The 23,204-nt window shown below is 39.3% G+C and overlaps 1 protein-coding gene across 2 annotated transcripts; it reads left to right on the top strand.

Annotated features, from left to right (window-relative positions):
- The first annotated feature begins 189 nt into the window (after positions 1-189).
- On the top strand, positions 190-23,053 carry LOC139629139 (cyclin-Y-like). Of its 2 annotated transcripts, XM_071491571.1 has the most exons (11): positions 203-737; positions 14,650-14,724; positions 16,832-16,849; positions 17,127-17,161; positions 17,484-17,578; positions 17,672-17,707; positions 18,186-18,243; positions 18,516-18,635; positions 19,024-19,190; positions 19,568-19,730; positions 20,398-23,053. In XM_071491571.1, the coding sequence occupies exons 1-11, from the start codon at positions 584-586 to the stop codon at positions 20,512-20,514; spliced, it is 1,038 nt and encodes a 345-aa protein (XP_071347672.1). In that variant the 5' UTR covers positions 203-583; the 3' UTR covers positions 20,515-23,053. The 2 variants fall into 2 exon arrangements, with proteins under 2 accessions (XP_071347673.1, XP_071347672.1); XM_071491572.1 differs by lacking the exon at positions 16,832-16,849 and having other exon boundaries at positions 190-737; positions 20,398-21,185.
- Positions 23,054-23,204: the final 151 nt, after the last annotated feature.

Genomic DNA, 23,204 nt, shown 5'->3' with positions numbered 1-23,204 from the left:
GCAAATAAAAAAAAATATTTTTCCAAGTAATCATACCTTATAATGACAAACTAACTGAGAGCCTAAATGTGGAGAAATTGACTATTATTGGCATTTAATCATTAAATCAGCTCTGTCACCGCCCCTCTATCTCTCTGCTCTCTCATTTGTATCCACCCCCTTGAACCGGAACCTTTTCTCGGGATTCGCAGCCCTCCCTGACGGTCTATCGCCTTGACAGCGCAGCCACAACACCGATCCTCCTATCACTGTGCGCCCGGCCGTCGCCGCTCATCTCTGCCCGGAGCAGGATGCGTCCTGTTTGGTGATGTCTGGGACAGCGGCGGCAGGACGCTCCGTTATACTCATCAGCTGATACCGGTAGTAGTGACATTTTCATCCTGTGAGACAGCCTCTCTCCGTGGACACCGACGGCTGACAGGATCCATGGGCGCAGCTACGGATTCATCCTATGCGCTCCGGCGGTGGTGATCTATGGTGACCGGCTCGGTGGGGTTGGTGACCCGTCCTGTCAAGCTCCCGTTTCAGCGGAAAGGATTGATAACAAGCGGGCCTTCCTCCGGGGGTCGATAACCGGGGAGAGATGGGGACCACGACCTCTTGCTGCGTGTCTGGCAGCCCCAAGCTCCGCAGAAATGCCCACTCCAGGCTGGAGTCATACCACCAGGAGTCGGAGCTGAGCAGGGAGGAGACGGGATGCAACCTTCAGCACATCAGCGACAGGGAGAACGTCGACGGTAAAAATAAATAAATAAATAAATAAACAAATGAATAACATTTAAAAATAATAATAATAATAATAATAATAATAATAATAATAATAATTAAAAAAATATGTATTTAAGCTTCCACCTAGAAGTGTGAGGATGATGAGAGAGAAAAAACTGTGATAAAGTTATACGATTATCCTGGGATTGATTTTAAAATGACTTGCACTTATAGAATAATAGAAATATAATAGGGGTTATTATATTTTTAGATGGATGGAAATATGCAACCAAACAATATTTTAATTTAACCATTTACAGAAAATACTACATAAATAGGCTGTTATAGGGATTTCATTTCATTAAAGTACAGAAGCTCATAAGGCCCAGAGGACAGTATTAGAGCACTATCATAAGAGCGTCATGAAATAATGAGAACAGCAAAAGAGCAAATAATGTAAACACTATATAAGCACTAGAACTATATAAGGAAATACAGTCCTTACATTATGGCTTGGTGTCACTTTATACTGAAAGGGCAGACAATATGATTCATAATAGGGTCACTATGAGATATTAATTTCTTTTAACCTCTTGTGTGATTTATATAAAATCTGCACCTTTCTCATATCCTGGAGACACAGCCACTGCCTCTGCTCACAATCATCTGTCCATCTGTAATACTGAGTGGCTGGCATAGATGTATCAGCCATCAGTGCAGCCGAGCACATGGATAAGTCATGTGTGCATTTTTCTCCCATGTGTCCTTGCAGAGAGATATGGAGCTGCAGACAACATCCTGTTCATGAGGGCAGACTCCTTTGTGCCCTGTCTTTGTTTTCGGCCTGTGCATGAAAGAAACTGCAACTATGGAATACAGCCCCCTCCATTGACACATGCTAATATGCATTACAATTGACCCATTCACACTGGAAAGTGCCCACTAAATGGGTTGCCTATTTTCAGCGAAGAGCCAGGCATTACATATAACTGGATTTTCTCAGAAACTGTACAAGACTACTTATAAAGACTCTTTCACAGGTCCGCATGATTTCAAATGTTGTTTTCCACAAAACATAAAATACGAAGTCTGCATGTGTCTTCTAAGGCCAGTAATTCTGTGACACAGTTTTGATGGGTTGCCACATCAGTTGACTCTGTGGATAGATTTATAAAGACTTCAGATACATATATATTTTACATTTTCTGATTTACAGAATTTCTGCACCCTTCATTCAAACTGAGCACATTTGGCATTTTTATTCACTTTTAAATGCACAATTCTCTCAATCAAAACAATAACAAAATACAGAGTTCGGTGATGTAATGAGGTAACGTCATCTTTGCAGTCTGCTTCTCCTGGTTAGGATTCCTTCCTTAGTGTTTCCTTGAGGGAGGTTTTTACCAGGAGCTGATTTATCTGCAGAGGTCTCCTCCTTGCAGAAACAAATCTAGCAGGAGATTAAAGCCAGTCAAAACACTGAATAGAGCAATTTCACGTTAAAAATCATTGTTTCTCAGAAGCTGTTCAGTGACCACCAAGACATGTCAGAGGGGCTGTGAGCAAAACCTCAGCTAATGTTTGCTCAGCTTGTTTCTCTGATAACTTAGGATCCCGGCCGAGGCAGATGGCTGCCCGCCCTGATTCCAGTTCTGATAAAGGTTTCTGCCTCTTAAAAGAAAGTTTTTCCTTGCCACTGTTGCCAAGTGCTTGCTCTTGGTGGGAACTGTTGGGTCTTTGTAAATTATATTATTAAGAGAAGGTCTAGACCTCCTCTATTTGAAAAGTGCCTTGAGATAACTTGTGTTGTGAATTGGAGCTATATAAAAAAACTGACTTGACTTGGGATCCAGACGTCTGACGAATAAAATACTTAAAATATTTTGAACAGTCTGTCCTTGAAGGCAGCCATAGTGTTGCTCTTCTTATACACAACTAAAGCACCTAAAGTAGATGTTTGAAAAATGGAAAAAAAGAAAAGCTTGAGAACCTCTAAACAGCTGTCCAGTTGCTACATAAAGTATGTGGTTGTCGGACTGTCTTTCAATCAGGTGTGAAAACAAAATCTGGCCCAGTCGCAGGTAATAATCTAAAAACTGAAGGTTTCATGGGCCTGGATGGCATTTTGAAAAAAAAACACACACACACACACACACACACACACACACACTGGACACTGTCTTGCCATCCAACTGTGCCAATCATATAGACTATTAGGACTGATAGCTGATGCTCTTTGCTGTAGGAAGCCTCCCTGTCTCCACTATTCTATCAAAATGAGTGCATCCCTCTGACTGCACGGAGTCAGCATGGTGAAAGACCTGCTGTTCATTGATCAGATATGTCATTTCCTCTTCTAAACTTGAGGGCTGTATGCCTCTTACACTCTGCATGCCATTTGTGGATGCTATTAACTGGAGTGCTTTGTATCCCAGTGGGTTGTTCTGCTCTTATTTTGGCTCCAGTTTCAATGGCAGGGCTGGTGTCATATCATCGCCATCATTGCATCATTGCGAGTGGGATGTTTTCTTCTTCTAAAAAATTGTTTTGGGTCATTACTTTAATAGGATGCATGATTGTCTGAGTCTAGAGCCAGTTCAATGTCCTGACAGAGGAGAAAAGGTGAAATGAAGAAGATTCAAAGACAGATGATTGACACTGAGCCGGCACCTCTTGACGGGGCTAAAGAAAACTCGTGCTGAGAGGCCGTCTGTCTCAGTGGTGCGGTGATTGAAACCGGAGCGTGTCTAATGTGTTGGCTCTGTTATGAGTTCACAGACAGTATGATGGAGATTAGGGGGTTTCATTAGGATCAGGACTGTCAGAAAAAAAAAAAAAAAACTCTTCATCCCCCAAAGAAAAGCCCAGAGAGGCAGCTGTGAGCCTGTGTCAGCGCAGATAGGAGAAACCTCTGGGGACACATGATTGCCAAGCATTAACGCCTCAATTTAGAGTGTGACACGCTGCTTTCAAAGACATCATCTGCTCCTGATTGAAAGGGCTGGCTTTTGTGCATTAAAAAGTTGGTAACATCTAAGTTAAAGTTCACTGGGATGCAATACAATTTGGAACTCATTCAAAGTTTGGACACCTACCTCTGAATGTATTGGTATCAATTTTGTCCATAGAAAGGCTTACCACTGCCATGGCCATAGCAATGGAATAGGTTCTTAATTACTGTTGGACACAGGTTTATTTTTCGATTCATTTATGTATTTTTATGTTTATAAAATGTTGTTCAATAGTGAAAAATGTATCTTAATTTTTCAGAGCCCAAGTTCACTTCTTCACATTCCTTGTTCGCTACGATTAACAGTCAAGAACCAAAGACGTACTCAGTTTACAGGGACATGAAACAGAACACAAGAGAAAATCTTTACATTTGAAAAGTAGGAATGGGAAAATGTTGGGCATATTTGCTTGATCAAGTTCTCCAACAAAATTTTTGTTTCTTCATTTTCCATTGATCAAGTAGTTGTTTAAATGACTAATCATTTGAAAGTTGACCTCTTCACCCAAACTATATCACCACAACATGGTATTGGTGGATGGCAGACACATTGTTGTGTAGGGATGTAGAGTACTGAAAGTTCTGCCTTGGGTTTGATTGCAGTCTCACAAGCTGCTTAGTTGGGAATTATTATTTCTTGTTTGGACAAGCTGTCACATATAAAAAGGATTACAAGGTTCAAGGAGTCTTGGGGAAAACTAGAAACACTGGAGAATTCGAAAAAAATTGTTGGTCTCCCTCCCTGGAAGTGTCATCAAAAATGTGCAGTGATATTTAAGTCATTCATAATTAAACCTTTAAATTGAGTTTGTCTTATTGTAACTTTAACCTGAACCTTAACCATCATATCATCCTTGGACATTCAATTTGATTAAAATGTCAGTGTAACATTACAAGCAGTTTGTGTCAGTATGGGCTGTTGTTTCACTTGGAGGATTTTAGTCTTGGAGTCCTAAAACGACCTTCCAGCACCCTCTCACTTTAAGAACAGATAATCACTTCCCTACATAACACCATCATTTCATTGACCTAGAGCCTTGAAGCCTGTCCAGAGCTGAACCGCTGGCTAGAGTTTCAGCAAAGAGCTTAGTCTGTTAGAATGAGGCTCTTTTCTGCTTTGCATGGCTCTCGTATTTTCACGGAGAGGTGCAGTGATTCTGCAGAGGGATTTTGTCACCATGCATAATTATACTTTGGAGCTATTGGGGGTGAAGTGCTTTGGGAAAGATCTTATAGAGATAAGGACTCTCCTTTTCATGCCCACATTTCTGGTGACAAGTTTTCATGGTAGATATTACACCAATGTCCCTGCAACAAACATTGTGGTAGAGTGTTAATAAATATAAGATATAGAGTCAGAAAAGTCAGAAAATTTCTTTGTAGTCAATTTATTTAAAGGCAGTTTGAGACAAATATGAACAGTAGTCCTACCACCAAACCGTTTTAAGTTATTTATGCTTTGATGATGCAGTGAGAAGTTTTCAGTAATGTCACTAATTATGACCAGTTAAAGCAGGTATATGTAACTTCTGCCAAACAGTGACAGTTACAGAATAATGGTTCATGCAAAACTGTAGATTAACAGTAGCAAAACTTGAGAAGAATTTTCAAGGCATAGAGCTGACTCAAAAATGTCATTTACACACTAATACCTGTCTGAAGTTTGCTAATATGAAGTGTGAAAATTCATTCCCATTGTTTAACATTAGCCACCAGAAGCTACTGGTCATACCAGACCAAGTGATGCTGTACAAACAAAACCTCTGAATGTGTTTAATTGAACAAAGGTGCGTTTATCAGCCAATTTATTAATTCTGCATTTATTTTGTTAGATAAAAATGCATTATTCCCTCATTCAAAAGTTATATATAGTCTCTTTAAGAAACACAGCAATGCATCTTATTTTACTCATTCTCTTTAGTACACTATGTCATAGTTAGTATACATAATACTGATGATGAACTAGGGAATTATTGTATATCGGTAAACGTTGTTTGAAACTTAAATGTTTTGTTGACATATATAACAAACTGTGGTAAAGGAGAAATTCGGTATCTGGAGAGACACCAGTGCCAATGACTGCCCTCCCTGGAGGTGGAAGATGGATGGAAGGGAGACAAAGACGTCCTATGATCTGCCTTTCTTTGACAAAGCCCACTGTGTTTCTCTCTTAAGATGACTGTGGTCTGTGTTAGGCATCATGCGTCAGCTGATGGGCTTATATTTAGGTACAGTTTCTGGATTGGTGGAAGGAAACTGGCTCTCCACGGTGTTTTAGAGTGAAATGTGGGTGGTTTGGTGAACCATGCGTTGTTGTATCCAATAAGACTTAAATTGAGGGCAGCTGGACTGTGTAGATGCTTGAGGACGTTTCACCTCTCATCCAACAGGCTTCTTCAGAACTGAAGCCAAGAGGCGTCTTCAGTTCCTCAGAACTGACATGAAACGTTTTCAAGTTGCCCTTGATTCAGCTCTGCTTGGATAACCATGGCCTTGATGACTGGGAATCTTCACAGACTGTGCTGTGATGGTTTCTTTAGTTTAGTGGTTTAGTTTGGACTGGACTGACAGTTTGTAAATGTCAAACTTACATTCTTTTTCAGTACTAATACCTAAAGCTTAGAAATTAGGTTTTGTGTCACTTAAAAAAGCTTAAATAAACCATGTGCTATAATGTGGAGGATCTATGTTTTCATACAGGTATAATTTTGTCAGATGTCAGGCTGGTGTTAGTTACAGTCCTTTAAAATGCTGCAACGTTTGATTTACCAATTTGTAGGTGCATGGACTGTAATTTCCAAATGATGGGTATCTTGTTTTTTAACTGAAGTCATTGTTTATTGACCTCTTCACTGGGTTGCATGCATCTGGGAAGTAATGGTGAGATATCCACAATTACAGAGTTTGTATTTGGTTTTGCATCATATATTATGAGTGGCTGGGCTGGGGCTGTGGAGCAAAGGTAAAAGTCAATAACTTGTAGTTATGAGCCTCTTTACTCTCACTTTGTTTTCTCATCTCTCTGTGTTGCTTGCACTCTTCTATAAAATGTCTCATTTTGAAACTATACTAAAGACACACTGTCTTTTACACTGTCCTCAATTTAGTGCACCTTGTCTTTGTCTTTGGATGTAACTTGCTGTTCTGTTGCTGTAATTGTGGCCAGGTTATTTTTAGTATTTTACTTTAAAAATCCTTTAAATTTAAATTAGTGTAGTCCAGAGGTCCAGGAAAGACACTGATTTCAGACTCAGAAAAAAGGCCTCAAAGGGACATATAACAGTCTTAACTTGGTATACTTCAGATTAACAGCCAATAACAGGTTTTGGCAGAATTCGAAAAAAATATAAAAAAGGGGGAAAGTCAGGTTTTCATCAAAAACAGGCAGAAAAAGGACAAAGACTTGAAAGCAGAACTGGCAAAGGAATAAATGTGGAGCTGAAGGAGAATATATACTTGCACTGATTTCTAATAGAGAGCAGGTGTGTAGACAGGTGACTGGTCAGGTGATGAGTTAGGGCAGGAAACACTGAGGACAACTGATGGGCAGGTGAGGAACAACATGAAGTTTATGATGCTTTTCACTGAGAGGGAGCAGGCGGGAAATTCAGCTGCTGGCAGGTGGAAGGTGGAATACACAACGAAGAAGACAGAGGGATGAAGCAGCTCAGGCTTGAAATGTATAAACATAAGCACACTCACGACCTTCATTCATTGTCTCATTCATGCTGCACAGTCTTCTTACAGTGTTGTTTCTCAGTCTGGATAGCTGTTTGGCCAAGCGAGAATGAAGTCACATAACATAGTTTTACTGAAGTAGCACAAAACATCTAATTCTTTCCACTGTCTAAGCCACATCAAATCCCATTACTATTTTTATAACAGCAGCAGCAACAGCAGTCATGTGTTTCTCCAGGGACAGATGACTGGCTCAGCTCAACATGTTGCCAAGGAAGGAAACAACTCTATTAAAGGTTAGAGTTGGAAATATAATGAAAAACAACCAAATCGATGTCCAGAACCCAAAACACTATGACTTAGTCTTTCCTTATTTTTCCTTAGTTGATAATAGATTATTCCTCTGAGGGTCAGGATATTCACAGGGGAGGGTCGCTGTTTGATTTATTGACTAGTAATGAGAGACTAATTTACTCCACACCTAATTATCACTTCAGACAGACGTGTTGGCTTTGAGCTGTCGAAGGCAGGAAACACTTTAAAGACGATCTGATTTGCATGAATAAGGACTCAGTCTTACAGGACAGTGTCAGCTCTTGTTACCAAACCGATCAACAGACACACACTGCCTGATCAATCTCTCACCAACCCTGCATTTGCTATCAGCCATGATCGATTGGTTGTGTCCTTGGTATAATGAAGACATTCCCACGATGGAGATGGAATAATTAATACCATGTAGATGATCAATTCATTGATTATGTTTGTTTCAGGTTTAGAAAGGAGCCATTTTCCATAGGTCATCAGGGTCTAGAGGGATAACGACAATGTGACCAAAATATTATCGTTAGGAGGAGGGTTACGATAAAACCATATATGACTCACAGTTTTATGCTTTAAAATTTTTTTTTACAAACTTAGAATGTAAAACTCTGACTGTACAAAATCCTCATTTATTGCTTATTGCCAAAAATGTTAAACTAAAAACAGTTTTTAAAGATCCTATATTGTATAAAGTGAAATTTCTATGTGTTTTTTGATTGCAAAGCAGGTTTAGGTTTTATATTGACTCAAAGCACTTTGCCCATATTCAGAAACTAAGCCTTAAAACAAGCCGTCAGGTCTTCTTCCATCACAACTATACAGTCACCGCCCTCAGCCATGCTCCTGGACCCAACATCCAACCTCAAAGGATTTGGTTTGGTTCAGTGTTTACCTGAAATCTGCTATATTTTTATTTAATCACTCAGAAAACGGATGTTTTCTGACCTGCTGTTAATAGAGCTCCACAGAGACGCCTGAGAGAGGAGATGTAAAACTACACTGAGATGATTCTTGGTTCTTAAAACCAGAATTATATCTTCTTATGGATATCAACACACTAAGTTACATTATTTATGCATTTACAAAAATGTTCCTAAAAGTTTTATTAGAAAATGTAAATTGTAGAATTTTAAGATAAACTGTAAAATATAGCAGCTTCTTTATAAAAAGGTTGTGATGTATTTTTCAGGTCCAGAATGTATATTGTGACTTTTTAGTAGAAGTAATAATTAAATAGTAAAGATAGTGGTGCTGATGGTTACAGTTGTTGTAGAATTAATACTGCAGCAGTTGTGGTAATAGCACTATTAGTAGTAGTTGCCATAGTAGTGGTAGTAATATTGGTAATAGTGGCAGTGGCTACAGCAATAGTGGTGTGTATGTGTTTGTGTGTGTGTGGGTGTGTGTGTGGGTGTATGGTAAGTGCTTTCCCAGGGAACTTTCTCTTCCAGGAATACAGGGCTGTGTGCATATGTGTACAGGTCAGTTCTGTTTGTCTAGCCTGGTCCACAACCACTCTAGCCAATGGTCAATATGTGTGTGCGCGTGTGTGTTGAAACAGTATAAAGGGAGTTAAGATAACGTCCTCCTGTTGTTTGACAGGGACATGGTAATGAAGATGGAGCAGTTGAACACTAGCTGCAGGGATAAACAACCAATGTGATTTAAAAAAAAAAAGTTATGTTATGACCTAAATTGATTGAATCTTTAACTGGCCATAGTTTAATTAATCAGGATAAACATAACCCCCATGAAAAAAGAAAAATCACGAACTTGTTATGTGCTACTGTTGATCATTTGTTGCATAAATGTGACAGTTTATAGATAGAGTTCAGGTCATATCATTCGGAAACTCACCCACATTGTGTTTGACAAATGTTACAGGTACTTTTTTTTTCCAGAGTGATTTCCACTTAATTTACTTTACAGACATTTACATTTAGCTCATATCGGAGTAATCCAAACTCTCCTCTAAGATGAAACCAGCAGAGATTAGCACGCATGACTGAACAGTGAACATGTTCACCGGCTGCATGGGAGCGAGTCAGGGTTCATGCTACCACAGACTCCAACAATAACACTGGGATAACATTCACATCGTAGATGTAAGTCAAACTGTTTGCAGAGGCTGAGCTGCTCTTGTGGAGGATAATACCAGTCGGTGAAGCCGAAAAACTACAGTCAAACAAAGAACCATAACTAAATATTGAATTAAAAAAATACAGTAGTCTACATCACAACCTTTTTTCAGTCAAACTGTTATTATAATAGCTATCTAACCCAGGAAGTTAGGATAGCTTGAATTTTTAAAGACCTGCTATAGAGGTTTTAATACAACAGGAACCGACAGTAAGAGAACACACTGCTAATGAAGATGTTACGGCTAATATGTCAGGTAACAGTTGCCTAATTACACATTTGGCACACAACAGTGTGGGGTTGTCAGTTCACCATTCACCCTTTCCTTTAGTTGTTTTTGTTTTCTTAAAAAAGGAAATTTGGCTTTAAGATGCTAGGTCCATTTTCTCCTCCAGCTAGCCATTCACTTAGCCTCTCTGCTAGTTTGGTGCCTGAAGGTGGCCTCAGCTTGTTTGAGTTCAGCAAGATTTTGACTTCAGACTTAAGCAATAAGCTAAGGCAGATTCATAGGGTGAAATTAAAAGCATTATTTAAAGGTCCCGTATTATATAAACGTAGATGTCCACATTTTATTTTGATTACAAAGCAGGTCCAGGTTCTATATTAATATTGTGAAAGTATCAAAGCTTCAGTCCACAGAGAAATAAACACAGCCAGTATTCAGAAACTGAGCCTGAAAATGAGCTGCCAGGACTTCTGTAACTTTGTGATGTCAACAAAACAACAAAAAATTCACCGCTCTCAGCCATGCCCCATGCCTCAAGCGCCGCCCACCTGAACCTACAATCCAACCTTGCAGGATTTGGTTTCTCTGAGTGTTTACCTGAAATCTGCTTTATTTTTATTAGATCACTAAATCACTCAGAAAACAGTCAGACAATCAGAAGAGAGGCTCAGAGGAGATGTTAAACTACACTGATATGGTTTTTGGTTCTTAAAACCAAAAATATATCTTCTTATGGACATCAACACTTCAGACAAAACACAGGAAAAGTATAAAATATGGGACCTTTAAAAAAAGGAAGGTTTAAGTTGACAGGTTTTGTCTTATCTTGGAGAAATGAATTTAGTTTTTAAGCCTGTAGGCTTCTGTCCCATCTGATCCTCTGGACCGTTGAAGAAAATATTGGCTCCTTTATCCTTCTTTACAGTGTGAGCTTCTATTTTCATAATGTGAAAATTTAACAAAACCCTGAAGGCAGAGGGATGGAGAGGACTGACCTATGACCTATATCCTTGAAACAAAACAGATTGTGTTAAGCGATAGCAGGGTGGTGTTGCTGAGACTGCCACATTTAAGCAGATGCTGCTGCTTATTGCGGAGACACTGACACAGCAAGATGCTTAAAAGAAGAAGATGCAGAATCCAAACCGCATGCAGCACAATACTATTAATCTAATCAGCAGGCCTGTGCTTCCTCATATCCTGCTTGAGCAAAAACATGGAGACACATGTGTAGGAAAAAAAAAGAAATAACTACTCTGTTGGAAACACCACAGTGCAATTATGGATGGGGCTGCTAAGAGCAGGGTGTGCCTGTTGTTAATTCATTATGTAAGAGCAGTAATGCAGACAGGTAGGCTGATAGGTTAGCCGAGCTTCTCTTGTTTCACTGCGCAGATGCCGACTGCAAGTCTTCTTTAAAGTTTACTTGAGGTGGTGAATATCACGTATCAACACTTGACACCAGCTGCTGTGCACTCTGGGAGTTCCAGTGGGTGGGCCTATAGTAGGTCAGGTCCAGTCAGATTTATTCAGAAATGCTTTAATCAATCAGCTGAGTCAAAAATGGTTTTCAGAGCATGCAACCTTTTAAACTATTTGAAGCATTTTACATACACGGACGGTGTGAATCAGTATTAAAACTACCTTTGAAAACAACCAAAACTTTTCCATACAGTGCCTCCTAACATCATGCATTTACTTAACGACATGAACAATGTACAGTAAATGAAAGATGCATTTTTGATGGTTAAAAACAGTTAATTTTGTGTCATGGCTTAAAATGTTTTGGTGACTAACCTAGAAGAAAGAATATTATATTATGTTATATTATATTATATTATATTATTTATATGCTTTTATTTTTCCAGAAAAACACAGGCTTCACAGTTATTTTCCATTGTAAATTGAAGTGAAAAGCAAAGTCAGTGTGTGACTGGCAGACTTTGACTGACTCTTGACTCTTGTCTGACACATGTGTCATAAGTTTGACACTTCAGTGACACCTGTCAGAAATAATCCCACAGTGACGGGAAAGTGTGTGTGTGTTTGTGTGCGTGCATGCATTACAAAGAAACAGTTTATCTGAAAGGACAAATTCGTCACAGTTTGTAAAATCTGTCCATAGTCTTTGTATATAGAGAAAGGGAAAAATACTGTTTGCAGTGTGTTAACAATGGAGACATTAAGGGCAGGGCTGACATCACATTATCCACGCTACAGACTTTCAGTGGTTCTTTCGTGTCATATAACGTACATCATCAAAAATAATTCACAACATAAACAAACTGACTTGAAAGGTTTATTTCTGATATCTGCCAACCATAATGCTTCATTGGTTAGTCGATAGGAAATCCGTTCTGTTTATATTCTTGACCCCATGTGGTCAGTGGTGTCATGCACTGAAACCAGTTCAGCCACTGTTTAAGCTCTAATTTGTGAATGTGTTGAAATCAGCCCCGGATGCAGTGATACTCCTGATTACTGTTGCATAAGGTGCTAACCTGACACAAGTCTAATCCAAGCTCAGTGTGTTCAGCCTGGTGGGCCGCTGGGGCCTTTAGCCAGGACTAATCAGTCGTACAGTTTGTGTTTCTGCAAGTAGCAGGAGGGGAAACCGGTTTGGATGTACTGTGGATTCTGGGGCATTTCAACCAAGGGGAACAGAGTCCGACAAACCTGAACCAAAAATACACAATTAGGGAACATATGGATGATAAACTTAGTAATCGTTTAGGCTAACATTTCACTAATAAGGAGTATTAATTAATTAATCACCAGACAGTGTGTCATTTTACTACCCCTGTTAATATCACTGTCTTCAGACTTGTGATAAAGGAGATATTTGAAAGTTTTGCTATTGCTTCATAACCAGTGTTGGCATTAACAGCTGTTTACTTAGAAAGAGCTTCAACCATCGTTGCGTTCACAGTACAAGAGGTTATAGTACGTCTTCTGAGCAGAGCTACTTCTTCAGGGCAGACTGGAGAAAGGTAGAAAAGGCTGAAACCAATGACCTGAATTAAATCCTGCCACCATGAAGGTGAAAGTCAGTTTTTGTTGAAACTATTTAGAGATTGGCAGTTTTAACACAGGATGAACAAAATATTAGGAACACTTAACTCTAACACTACCCCTGACCATAACCCCTAACCGTCCTCGTAAACAGCACTTGCAGTGCTCTCAGCAGGTGGTCGTCTATCACTCTTTCTACTGTGCTGCATAAATACATATTAGTAAGAATGATGAGTATCTACATTCATAAAACATGTTTCTGCTGCTACACAAAATTATTTTATCTGTAAAAGACAACAACATTATATAGAGGACTCAGGAAGATCACATGCAAGCAGTTTTGACATTATTATCATGACTCAAGTGAGTTTTGTGGGCCTTAAAAGTCCTGAACTACATTACTTTGCAGATCTGGAAATCTGGATAGACCAGTTCATTTTTCTAGATAGGATTGTTATCACTCGTTATTCTCAGTTTAATTCCCCTGCAGTCAGTCGTCCTACAGCAGCTGCTTCCACAGAGACAGATGATCAGCCATGCTGCTCTCCCAGCATCAATGCTGTAAATCAAATAGCCTGGATATTAATCTGGGTCTGTCGCAGTCATGTCGTCAGAAGGTTTGATGTTGCAGACTGCACGCTAGGTGTTTTCAAATGCTGCTTTAAAAATATTTCACTTGATGGACAGCACTACTGGATTTCATTTTGGAAATGCAAAGTTCAGGACATGAGTGCAAAATACAAAAGTCCCTTATAATGATGCTGCTCTTTCAGTCAGATCTTAGTGGAAAACAGCTTTAATGCAGTTAGAGTTCATCAATGTCCTTAACACCATAGTGTGATTTTTTAAACACCATGTTTTGTTTGAGAGCTGGCTGTGAAAACGGCCACTTAATTAGTAGCTTTCGCAGCTCATATTATTCCTTGTTATCATAGTAGCTGATGTTATTTAGGAGGAAACAAGGGAACAAAGCATTTTGGCATGAATGATGAGGACATGTATTTTGAGAGCGTTTCCCTGGCGCTTTCAAAGACGCACACACAGACTAGTCTATGGCTCATGTCCTCAGGCCATGATGCAGTCCAGATTAGCTCTGGATGGGAGCATGAATCATGCCTGGATGTGTTTGTGAGTGCAGAGGAACAATAAATAAGCTTAGAGCCGCACACACAGTATGAAACAAAGGAAGAATAAAATATCAATCTATACAGAGAAAGACTGTGACTTGAATATCAAACCTAAAATATTCATCATTAAAATATCAAGAATTTTATTCTGTTGACAGCCACTACAGGAAAACATCTCACATTTATGATATTATCTTTTTATGATTCTGAAGTTTACGATGAGGCTGTTGTGTTGCTTCTGAACCAGAAAGCCGCTGGTACTGATCAACAATCCTAACAACCCTCTGCTGGACATTATGTGCAAAGATGGGGCAGCAAAGACTGTGCTACAATTTTCAAATGCTGCATTTGCATTGAATGAACATTAAAAGATGCCAGCAGCTGTAATGTGTCTAGGATTAATGTTGCATATTGTGTGTCCACAGAGTTGAACATGGAGTACAATCCATCGGACCATCCGCGGGCCAGCACCATATTCCTGAGCAAATCTCAGAACGATGGTAAGTAGCTTTGTTTCAAAAGGTTTGATTGATTAATTTTTTTTTCAGTTTTCTTTTTAATTAACACAATTGCAAACTCCTCAGTCTCACAAGGTTAATCTGAGTAAGACATTTGTCTTAGTTTGACATGCTACACTCCATTTACGTGCATCATCACACCAAACAAAGGTCGAGATCCCCAAATACAATCAAGATAATGAGGCTCTGTAAAATCATTCAGAAATTAAAAACAGGGATTTCCACTGAGAAATACAGTATATAAGAACTCTGATGTCAGAGCTGCTGCAAATTAATGCAGTCACCCTGAAGCATCTGAGTAAGAGCTCCAGCATGGGGCTGGGGGGTCATGGCCCACTGTGACAAAGGAAATATTAACATGTTTCTAATCTATCATTGTTTGTCTTAAAGGCCTTGGGAACAAACAGAAAGACAGTACTGGCTTTGTGATGATGAAGCAGATGAAAACTGCAGCTGATAAATGCTTCAATTTCATCTTTTGCATTTTACACATGTGGATGTTAGATATTATGTTGCATCACTGTGTTTGATCAATTTGATTTCTGTACAAGCTGATGGACTTTGTCGTCCAGAGAATTTGTTTGTGCCATGAGGTTATTCAGTCACTGCGAACAAACAAAGACACAATCAAAAGTCTTTTAAAGTCATTATATATATTTTTTATTATTGTTTGTCATTTTGATTTGGGGAAAAGAAAAAGTCACATGTTGATAATCCTCCCTCCCTCTTCATCATGGCTTTAAAGGATCAGCCTGATGTTATTTTAGCCTTTCTTTTATTTTTTTAATGAACAAATCCCCTGAAGACACCAAACAACAGTAAATTAATCCTACTGGCAAATATTGTCTGTATACTCATGGCCTTATACACACCTTTGTACCATTGTGGTGATTTAACTGGGTTTGGTTTTGATCTTTTCATGATCATCATATAAAACCAGCCTTAACCTTTAATTCACTCGGTTTCCAACTTTTCTGGAATCACAAGCTGAGCTGTGAGTTGTTCAACCAAAGAATGATGTTCCCTTTTGAAATGGTTTAATTTGAAGACAGAAAACTGTCCTGTATTGTAAGAGAAAGAGCAAAAATGGGAGAGAATAACTTTAATGCCAAATTTTTTGGAGCAGAGAAGTTTTTTCCTCCTCTATTGTTAATCATTTCTTGACCCGTCTCATTGATCTTGTGACCCCCAGGTGGGTCCTGACATCCAGGCTGAGAAGCACTGCTTTACTTCATTTCCCAAACAAGGGAGAACCATCTCTGAATATGTAGCAGTCATCAGACTAGTGCTGGCGTTCCTAATGCTTATTCGGTGTAATAACTTTCCAAGCTACCACTTACATTACACTGGAAGAAGTTGAACTACAGCAAAATCTCAATCAGTTGTTTAAAGCTTTTTAGAAAAAGTAGTTCAAACTACTTTGATAAAAAAACATGAAATTGATAATATACACGTGATACAAAATTATAACAACATAACACATAATACAAAAAAATCACATGCCAGTTTATTGCAAATAGTACCTACTTCTTCACAGTCATACAGAAACCAAAAAACTGCATTACCCCACAGGTCATGGGAAAGTGCTGGGATGTCAGCTTTGTTTCTGATCCATGATGAAACTGTAGCTGTGTGAGCAATGGTCAAGTGTGTGGTGTTGATTGCCTGACTAATGTACTTCCTGGGTATTCCTTCACAGCGGTCAGAGTGAAAGAGAGAGAAGCAATTGTAAAATAGAAATTTAAAAATTCATTCCTTTCCTTTTATGGCCCAATATTGTTAATGACACAAAAGTAGGAAAGAAAAGTCATTTAGCTTGAATCACGATGAATGTAGCTGAACTACAGCAAGCTACTGCAAAATATCGTTAAATTACATGTGGTTCACTACTGCCCAGCACTGTGCATGTTCTATGCTGTTGTGATAAGAATTTTGGACGTCTGAATTAGCATTAGCATTAGCATTAGGCAGCTAACTCCTACAGAAAGTACAACATAGTGAAACGTATTCTGATGTTGTCACTTTATGGATAATACAATGACTCTGTAAATGTAAATGGAATAAGGTTTTGTGGTTCCTCTTTTTTCAGAGGTGCCTTTCAGGAATGGTGAGTAGTCGTGAGTCTGACTTTGTCTCCCTCTAGTGGTGTGACAGCACCTTCTCTTCTAAACTCTTTATTTCTGCTCTAAATCTCACTGCTCCGCTGTTATAACAAGATGCTTTTCTTTGTGAGCTGCAATTAACATTGTAAAGTGTGTTTCGCTCGTGGTGACAACAGCATGTGTGACTGGTTGGTACCTGCTGGGTTTTCTGTCCTTGTCTCTCTGCTGCTGTCAGTGAAGAAGTAATGAATTTTATTGACAAACCTCTCGTTCTTTCTGTAGTGCAAGACAAACGAAAGAGCCTCTTCATCAGTAATGTGAGTGTGTAATTGTTTTCTATTTCTCTGCACAAATTTAATCCATGTTGTTTACCAGTGATTCAATTAAGTTAAAATCAGCTGGCTCTCGTTATTTTGAATGAACTACATGCTGTGTACAAAGAAAGCTGAAAATGTAAGCCGTCACATTTTTAGGTCTCATGTCGCTGATTCTGATTCCCCCTGTGGATGGTACCCTGGCAGGCTTTATGTGGGTCAGACAAAAACATGTACACTCTAATAACACTCACTGTTTGTCTTTGTGTGTTTGTTTGTGTGTGTGTGTGTGTGTGTGTGTGTGTGTGTGTGTGTGTGTGTGTAGCATGGCACGTTGAGGCGGAAGTACAGCTCCTGCTCCACCATCTTCCTAGACGACAACACAGTCAGCCAGCCCAACCTCAAATACACCATCAAATGGTTAGAGCATGATAGCAGCAATAAGAGATAAATAACTGATCTGTCCTGTTTCCCTGTTGGTTATTTAAACTGTTATTTTATTACTCTTTACAGTGTCGCACTGGCAATTTACTACCATATAAAAAACAGGTGAGAATCCTCAGTCATTTCCAGCACTAACAGTCAACATTTGGCACCTGATGCTGAGGGCAATGTATTTTCTGTCAGTCCCAAAATATAAATACAGGAGCTGGTTTTTCTATTGTACATTCTGCATGTCTTCCTTGTGTCAGTGTTTTTTTTTTTGTAAACCTTTAACTGCAGTCTGGTTAAGATTGATGCACAGAGGGATACATAGATGTGGGTGTGTCATTTCATTTAATGAAAATGTAAATTTAGTGATACAATGTTAAAATGCCATCAATAAAAGGTCCAATAACAATGTTTTCATGCTATACTCATCACATTAGTAACCGAGTGTTCCTGAAAGTTAGTGGATTTTATTAAGCCATTCATTTGTGCTACTGCAGTGTGTAACATCTGGAAGCAATAAATGTCATCTTAACTTATTGTTTAGATTGCGATGAAATAGTGAAATCCTCTGTGTGACCGTTGTGTCTCATTCTAGGGACGCAGATGGAGGAATGCTGCTGGATATATTTGATGAAAAGCTTCACCCTCTCTCAGTAAGATTTCCAATTTCACTTCTTTTCCTTTTCTTGGCAGAACCTGGATTTGCTTGTTTAAGTTTCATTTCTTTCTTTTCTTGTTGTCTGGCTCCTGTGGGCTCTCACCCTCTTTCTTTACTACATCTCTTCTCCTTACCTTCCTCCTATCACCAATTCATTTACTACTTTTCTTTTTTTTTCCTCCTCTTTTCTCCCTCCTCTGCTTCCAAAATTTCCTTTCCTTCCTGTCGCCCCCTCCCCACATCTTCCCTTCTCCTCCCTTCTCCCAGAAATCCGAGGTGCCGCTGGACTATGACCAGCACGACCCGGAGCAGAAGCAGATCTACCGGTTCGTCAGGACGTTGTTCAGCGCCGCTCAGCTCACTGCTGAGTGTGCCATCGTCACACTGGTAAGATGTTATGTTTTGCGGACCACGCGTTCATCCAGTTCAGACAGTCTCTGTTTAGGCCCCAGGGGAAATTGCACCCTGATGCACTGAGACAAGCCAGGGATGTGTATAATTTGGTGATGCGACTCCCACGGTGAGTGTGTGTGTGTGTGTGTTGGTGGAACTCAGCCACCAATGAATATATACCTCCTGACAACATGGAGCGGAGCATGAATATAAATTAGTTAGATTAGATCGCCCACCTTGTTGGGAAGTTGTTAGGTCACGATGGTAAAGCTTCCACACTTGTAACCTTCAAAATGTTTTTGGTGTATTTGAATCATCGTCTCTTGTATTGCTTTCATGCCCAGTCTACAGTGATGTCTCCTTTACCCGTGTTGTTGTGCAGGTCTACCTGGAGAGGCTGCTGACCTACGCAGAGATTGACATCTGCCCAGGGAACTGGAAGAGGATTGTTCTGGGTGCTATCCTGCTGGCCTCCAAGGTCTGGGATGACCAGGCTGTCTGGAATGTCGACTACTGCCAGATCCTCAAGGATATCACTGTGGAGGACATGTGAGTGACAATATTAGATATTTGTACTAAGGAAAATAGTAGCTTTCACCTTTATAACATTATTTTTCATTCAGAATTGTGAGAGATATTAAGTTTAGGACTGTTAGTATTAGATTGAATTAGTTTAATATGAACGAAAGGGATCGTGAAGATGAATCTCTTACAATGATGAAGGTTTACTGGTAGAGTTTGTGTTAAGAATATCACACTCACAGAGAGGCTCAGCAGTGCCCAGCTTCTGTAACTTCTTTGGATAAAAACCACAGACTTTTGGTATTCTGTATCAACTCTAGGGCTTGTGAGTTTGAGATGTGTTTTATTTTGAAAGTCATTAGTTCAGTCTGGTGATGCAGAAATCTCATGAATCCTCTTATCAGGAACGAATTGGAGCGGCAGTTCCTGGAGCTGCTGCAGTTCAACATTAATGTGCCGTCCAGCGTCTACGCCAAGTATTACTTTGACCTGCGATCGCTGTCGGAGTCCAACAACCTCAGCTTCCCCCTGGAGCCGCTCAGCAGGGACAAGGCCCAAAAACTAGAGGTCAGAAGCTCCCATTCAGCTGCGAATCTTTGACCTCTTCTTTGACCTCTTCTGTTTTGGTTTTCTCTTCAAATTTAGTCGTTTTTCAGTAAAAATTCAATTTAAAGCTTTTAAAGCAGCTATTTCAAGCTTGGATGTGTTTTGAAATGTCTGCAGCTGTAAAAAAGACACAATGGCTACCATTTTTTGTCCCAGTGCAGATACATACACACCCAAAAACATTATTTTTGCTTTGGAGTTGTTGGGTGTTCTTGTGTTTTTAAAGGTTCCCTTTCCACTTCTGCGTATCTGCATTGCAACATTAATTCAAACAAAACAGACTGCATTTTCGTTTCGGCATGTGTGAAAATTGCACCTTAAATGAAGGAAAGTTCTTTTTAATTGCCAGTCAGACTAATTTGATTGATCTTAACAGTTCTTCAAATAAAGTAAAAATGTTGCTCCTGAGTTAAATTTCATAGTTCCTGGTCTAAAATGGACTATAGACTGCATCCATTTTCTCTGGATTTCTCATTTAAAATATATAAATATATTGACATAATGGCCTTAATAGGTGAACACAAGGTTACTAACTAACAGCTCTTTTTGTGAATGCAGTTTGTCAGGGAAAAACGACCATAACATTTTTATTTTGTTTGTAAAACCCCCTCTTACGTCCTCTCTCCAGGCTATTTCCAGGCTGTGTGACCACAAGTACAAAGATGTACGAAGAGCAGCCAGGAAGCGCTCAGCCAGCGTGGACAATCTGTGTGGAATCAGATGGGTTCCTGCAATTCTCTCCTAACCACTAACCAACAAACTGCCATATACTCAACACTGGCATCAGGCTACAGACACTTACTGGGTAAAAAAAAAAACAAAACTCTATGGTTCTGTGCTGAGTTGAAGAACTTCAGGTGGATACCCAGATAATACAACAGTGACTGCAACCTGAAACCAACCTCTGGACCTCACACCTTCAAACTGGACACAAGAAACTGAAAACAGAGCTACAGTTTCGGGAGATGATGAGAACCCCAGAGAGATTTTGAGATTTCTAACTTTACCTGACGCCTTCACAGTGCCTCAACTCAGCAATGAAAGAAAGAAGGGAGGGAGTTCCTGCTTGTTGTATCACCTGTGGAGAAAAATCCAGCTTTGGACCATGAAGGAAGTCCTGAAACTAAAGATGGAGCCTTGAATCTTTAGATGGCAGCGTGAACCTGCCTTAATGTAAAGACTCTTTCTTTGTCTGACTAATCTGTTTGACATAACCTGCCTCTCAGACGGCCCTGGAACTTTTCAGTGAAGCATATTATTTATTTTTACCTTATTATTTTAACTTTTCAACAGTTGGAGCTGCCTGATGATCCCTAACTGCAGAGTTTCAAAAACAGTAGCATAGCACTGGAATTTGTACCGATTATTTATTTCCTTTTGACAGACCTTAGAATAATAAAAGTGTTAGTAAATTTTCTTCTCCGGAAATCTTTGTATTCAAGATTGAAGACTTTGTTTACAGTATTTCTAGTGTACCTCCTGATACTCAGGTAGTCTGTTTAGTATTTTAACTGATTTTGATGCTCCTCATTTGAGTTATACTGAGGGTTGAAACACACATTATGAGTAGTGACAAGCAAACTACAGATATAAGTGTGACCAGTACAGTCCTGTCTTAGAGACATGCACAATCAAACACTTACAACCACAATACAGTATAACATGAAATATTTACCAGTGCATATTTTTCCTCATTCAGTATTCATCAGATTTCAGTTTTATCTTAACATCACTTTGTTGAGAGGTTTCTGCAGTTTGTCAAATATGATTTTCCTCAAGTCAAGTTGGATTTTAGATGCCCCACTGAAGCTTTGATCAGAATAAGTGCATCTCTGCTGACATCTAGTGGATATTTGAGCATTGTCGAAGCTACCAATTCAAGGGTTGATGATTTTAACGGGTCAGCTCATCCACATACCAAATTGTCAGTGATATTTATTGGAGTGGAATGAATCCCAGTTTGTTTTTGCTTTCATAGAGAAAGTCCATCAGTAGAAAGTAAAAAGTTTTCATTGGAACATGGAACAAAGACTTTTTACAGTGATTTATTGGTGATGGTCAGAGATAGACATCTCAAATAAAACCAAAACAACCTGCCAGGATTAGATGCCACTAGATGTGAGTGAAGGAATATATCTACACAGGTAAGAAAAGGGGCTGCTGATTGGAAAAAGATGTAGAGTTATTTTTTGCACTTTATTTAGCAACAAACTCAACCTCAATTTTACAGCTAAATAAACTAGAAGTTCAACCTCAAACCAACAGAAAAATCACAGCTGACAGCTGGGTCTACAGGTCTGACCAGCACACTCTGGAGGGGGTGCTGGTCCATGTAGAGGAATCAAGGAGGCCACACAGCATTGCTTTTTTATTTACTAGAGCCAGATAACAATACATTACATCCACAGTACATTTGGAAGATGTTATATAAAAATGCTCAATGGCTGCTACCCCAGAGTCTGTACTTCCTGGCTGACGCCTTTATAGCACTGTCATAATGGAAGATTTGTCCATTAGCAAAACTGAATGAATAAATCCATAGAAACTCTGTCTGCAGCACAGCTACGGAGATGTGCTGATCAAGGTTTCACAGGAAACTAACACTTCGCTAAGGAAAAGGGAACAAAATTAACTTTTCAACAGCAGCCTTAACCAAAGAAAACTGTACAAATGCGGGCGTTACCTCTGTAAAGTTGTCACAGGTATGATCACCACAGTCACAACAATCTATCCCGGACTGTGTTAGCCGTGTATGCTCCAATTTTCAAAAAGGTTAGAATCAGTAAAAGGGTGTGTGTTGATTTAGCACAAAGATGTGCATTAATGCCCTTGTGTTTCAGAGACTTGTTTTTGTTGGTATTTGGGTAAGTTAACCAACCAGACATAGGAAAAATATAAATTACTGTAGTGCCCTGTCCCAGGCTGTTGGGGCAAAGACTGAGCCTTGATATAACATGAGCTTAACCAGGTGAGCTGCAGGTGCATCCCATTGCACATGTGCTCTTTTCAATCTCAGTACATTCAATAACCCCTGACTGCTGAGCCAAGAACTTCACAGTGTTGAACCTGCAGACAGATTTATTATTTTGTGTCTCTAATTTCAGACTAACTGCTTCTCTCCAATAACTGATCAGGGTTTTTTTCAAAACCGAAGCACTGCAATTATTTTGCAAATGAACTTTGTACAGTGTATAAAAAGTTCAAAAGCAGAGACAGGTCAAATTGTACATTACTGATGGACTTGTTGATTTGTGTTTTTAATAAAAGAAAACACTTGTCTACTAGTTCTGACTCCGATTTGTAGATTTTCAATGTTTTTTTCCACTGGACCACAGATGCATTTTGTTTCACAGCACTGATATTAAAATGAAGCTGCCATTCACTTCTCAGGACTGACTAAAGTAATAATAAATTGTCTTGTGATCAGATTATTAC

The sequence above is a fragment of the Trachinotus anak genome, unplaced genomic scaffold (assembly GCF_046630095.1).
Source record: "Trachinotus anak isolate AG129_WGS33_773 ecotype Australia unplaced genomic scaffold, CSIRO_AGI_Tana_v1 ptg000012l, whole genome shotgun sequence".
Taxonomy (NCBI): Eukaryota; Metazoa; Chordata; class Actinopteri; order Carangiformes; family Carangidae; genus Trachinotus; species Trachinotus anak.
This window is presented reverse-complemented; position numbering and strand designations above follow the sequence as displayed.

Coding starts and splice junctions, on each gene's coding strand:
- LOC139629139 (XM_071491571.1), top strand. CDS start 584: ATGGGGACCACGACCTCTTGCTGCGTGTCTGGCAGCCCCAAGCTCCGC. Junction 738..14,649: donor CGACAGGGAGAACGTCGACG/GTAAAAATAAAT, acceptor GTGTGTCCACAG/AGTTGAACATGGAGTACAAT. Junction 17,162..17,483: donor AGAGCCTCTTCATCAGTAAT/GTGAGTGTGTAA, acceptor GTGTGTGTGTAG/CATGGCACGTTGAGGCGGAA.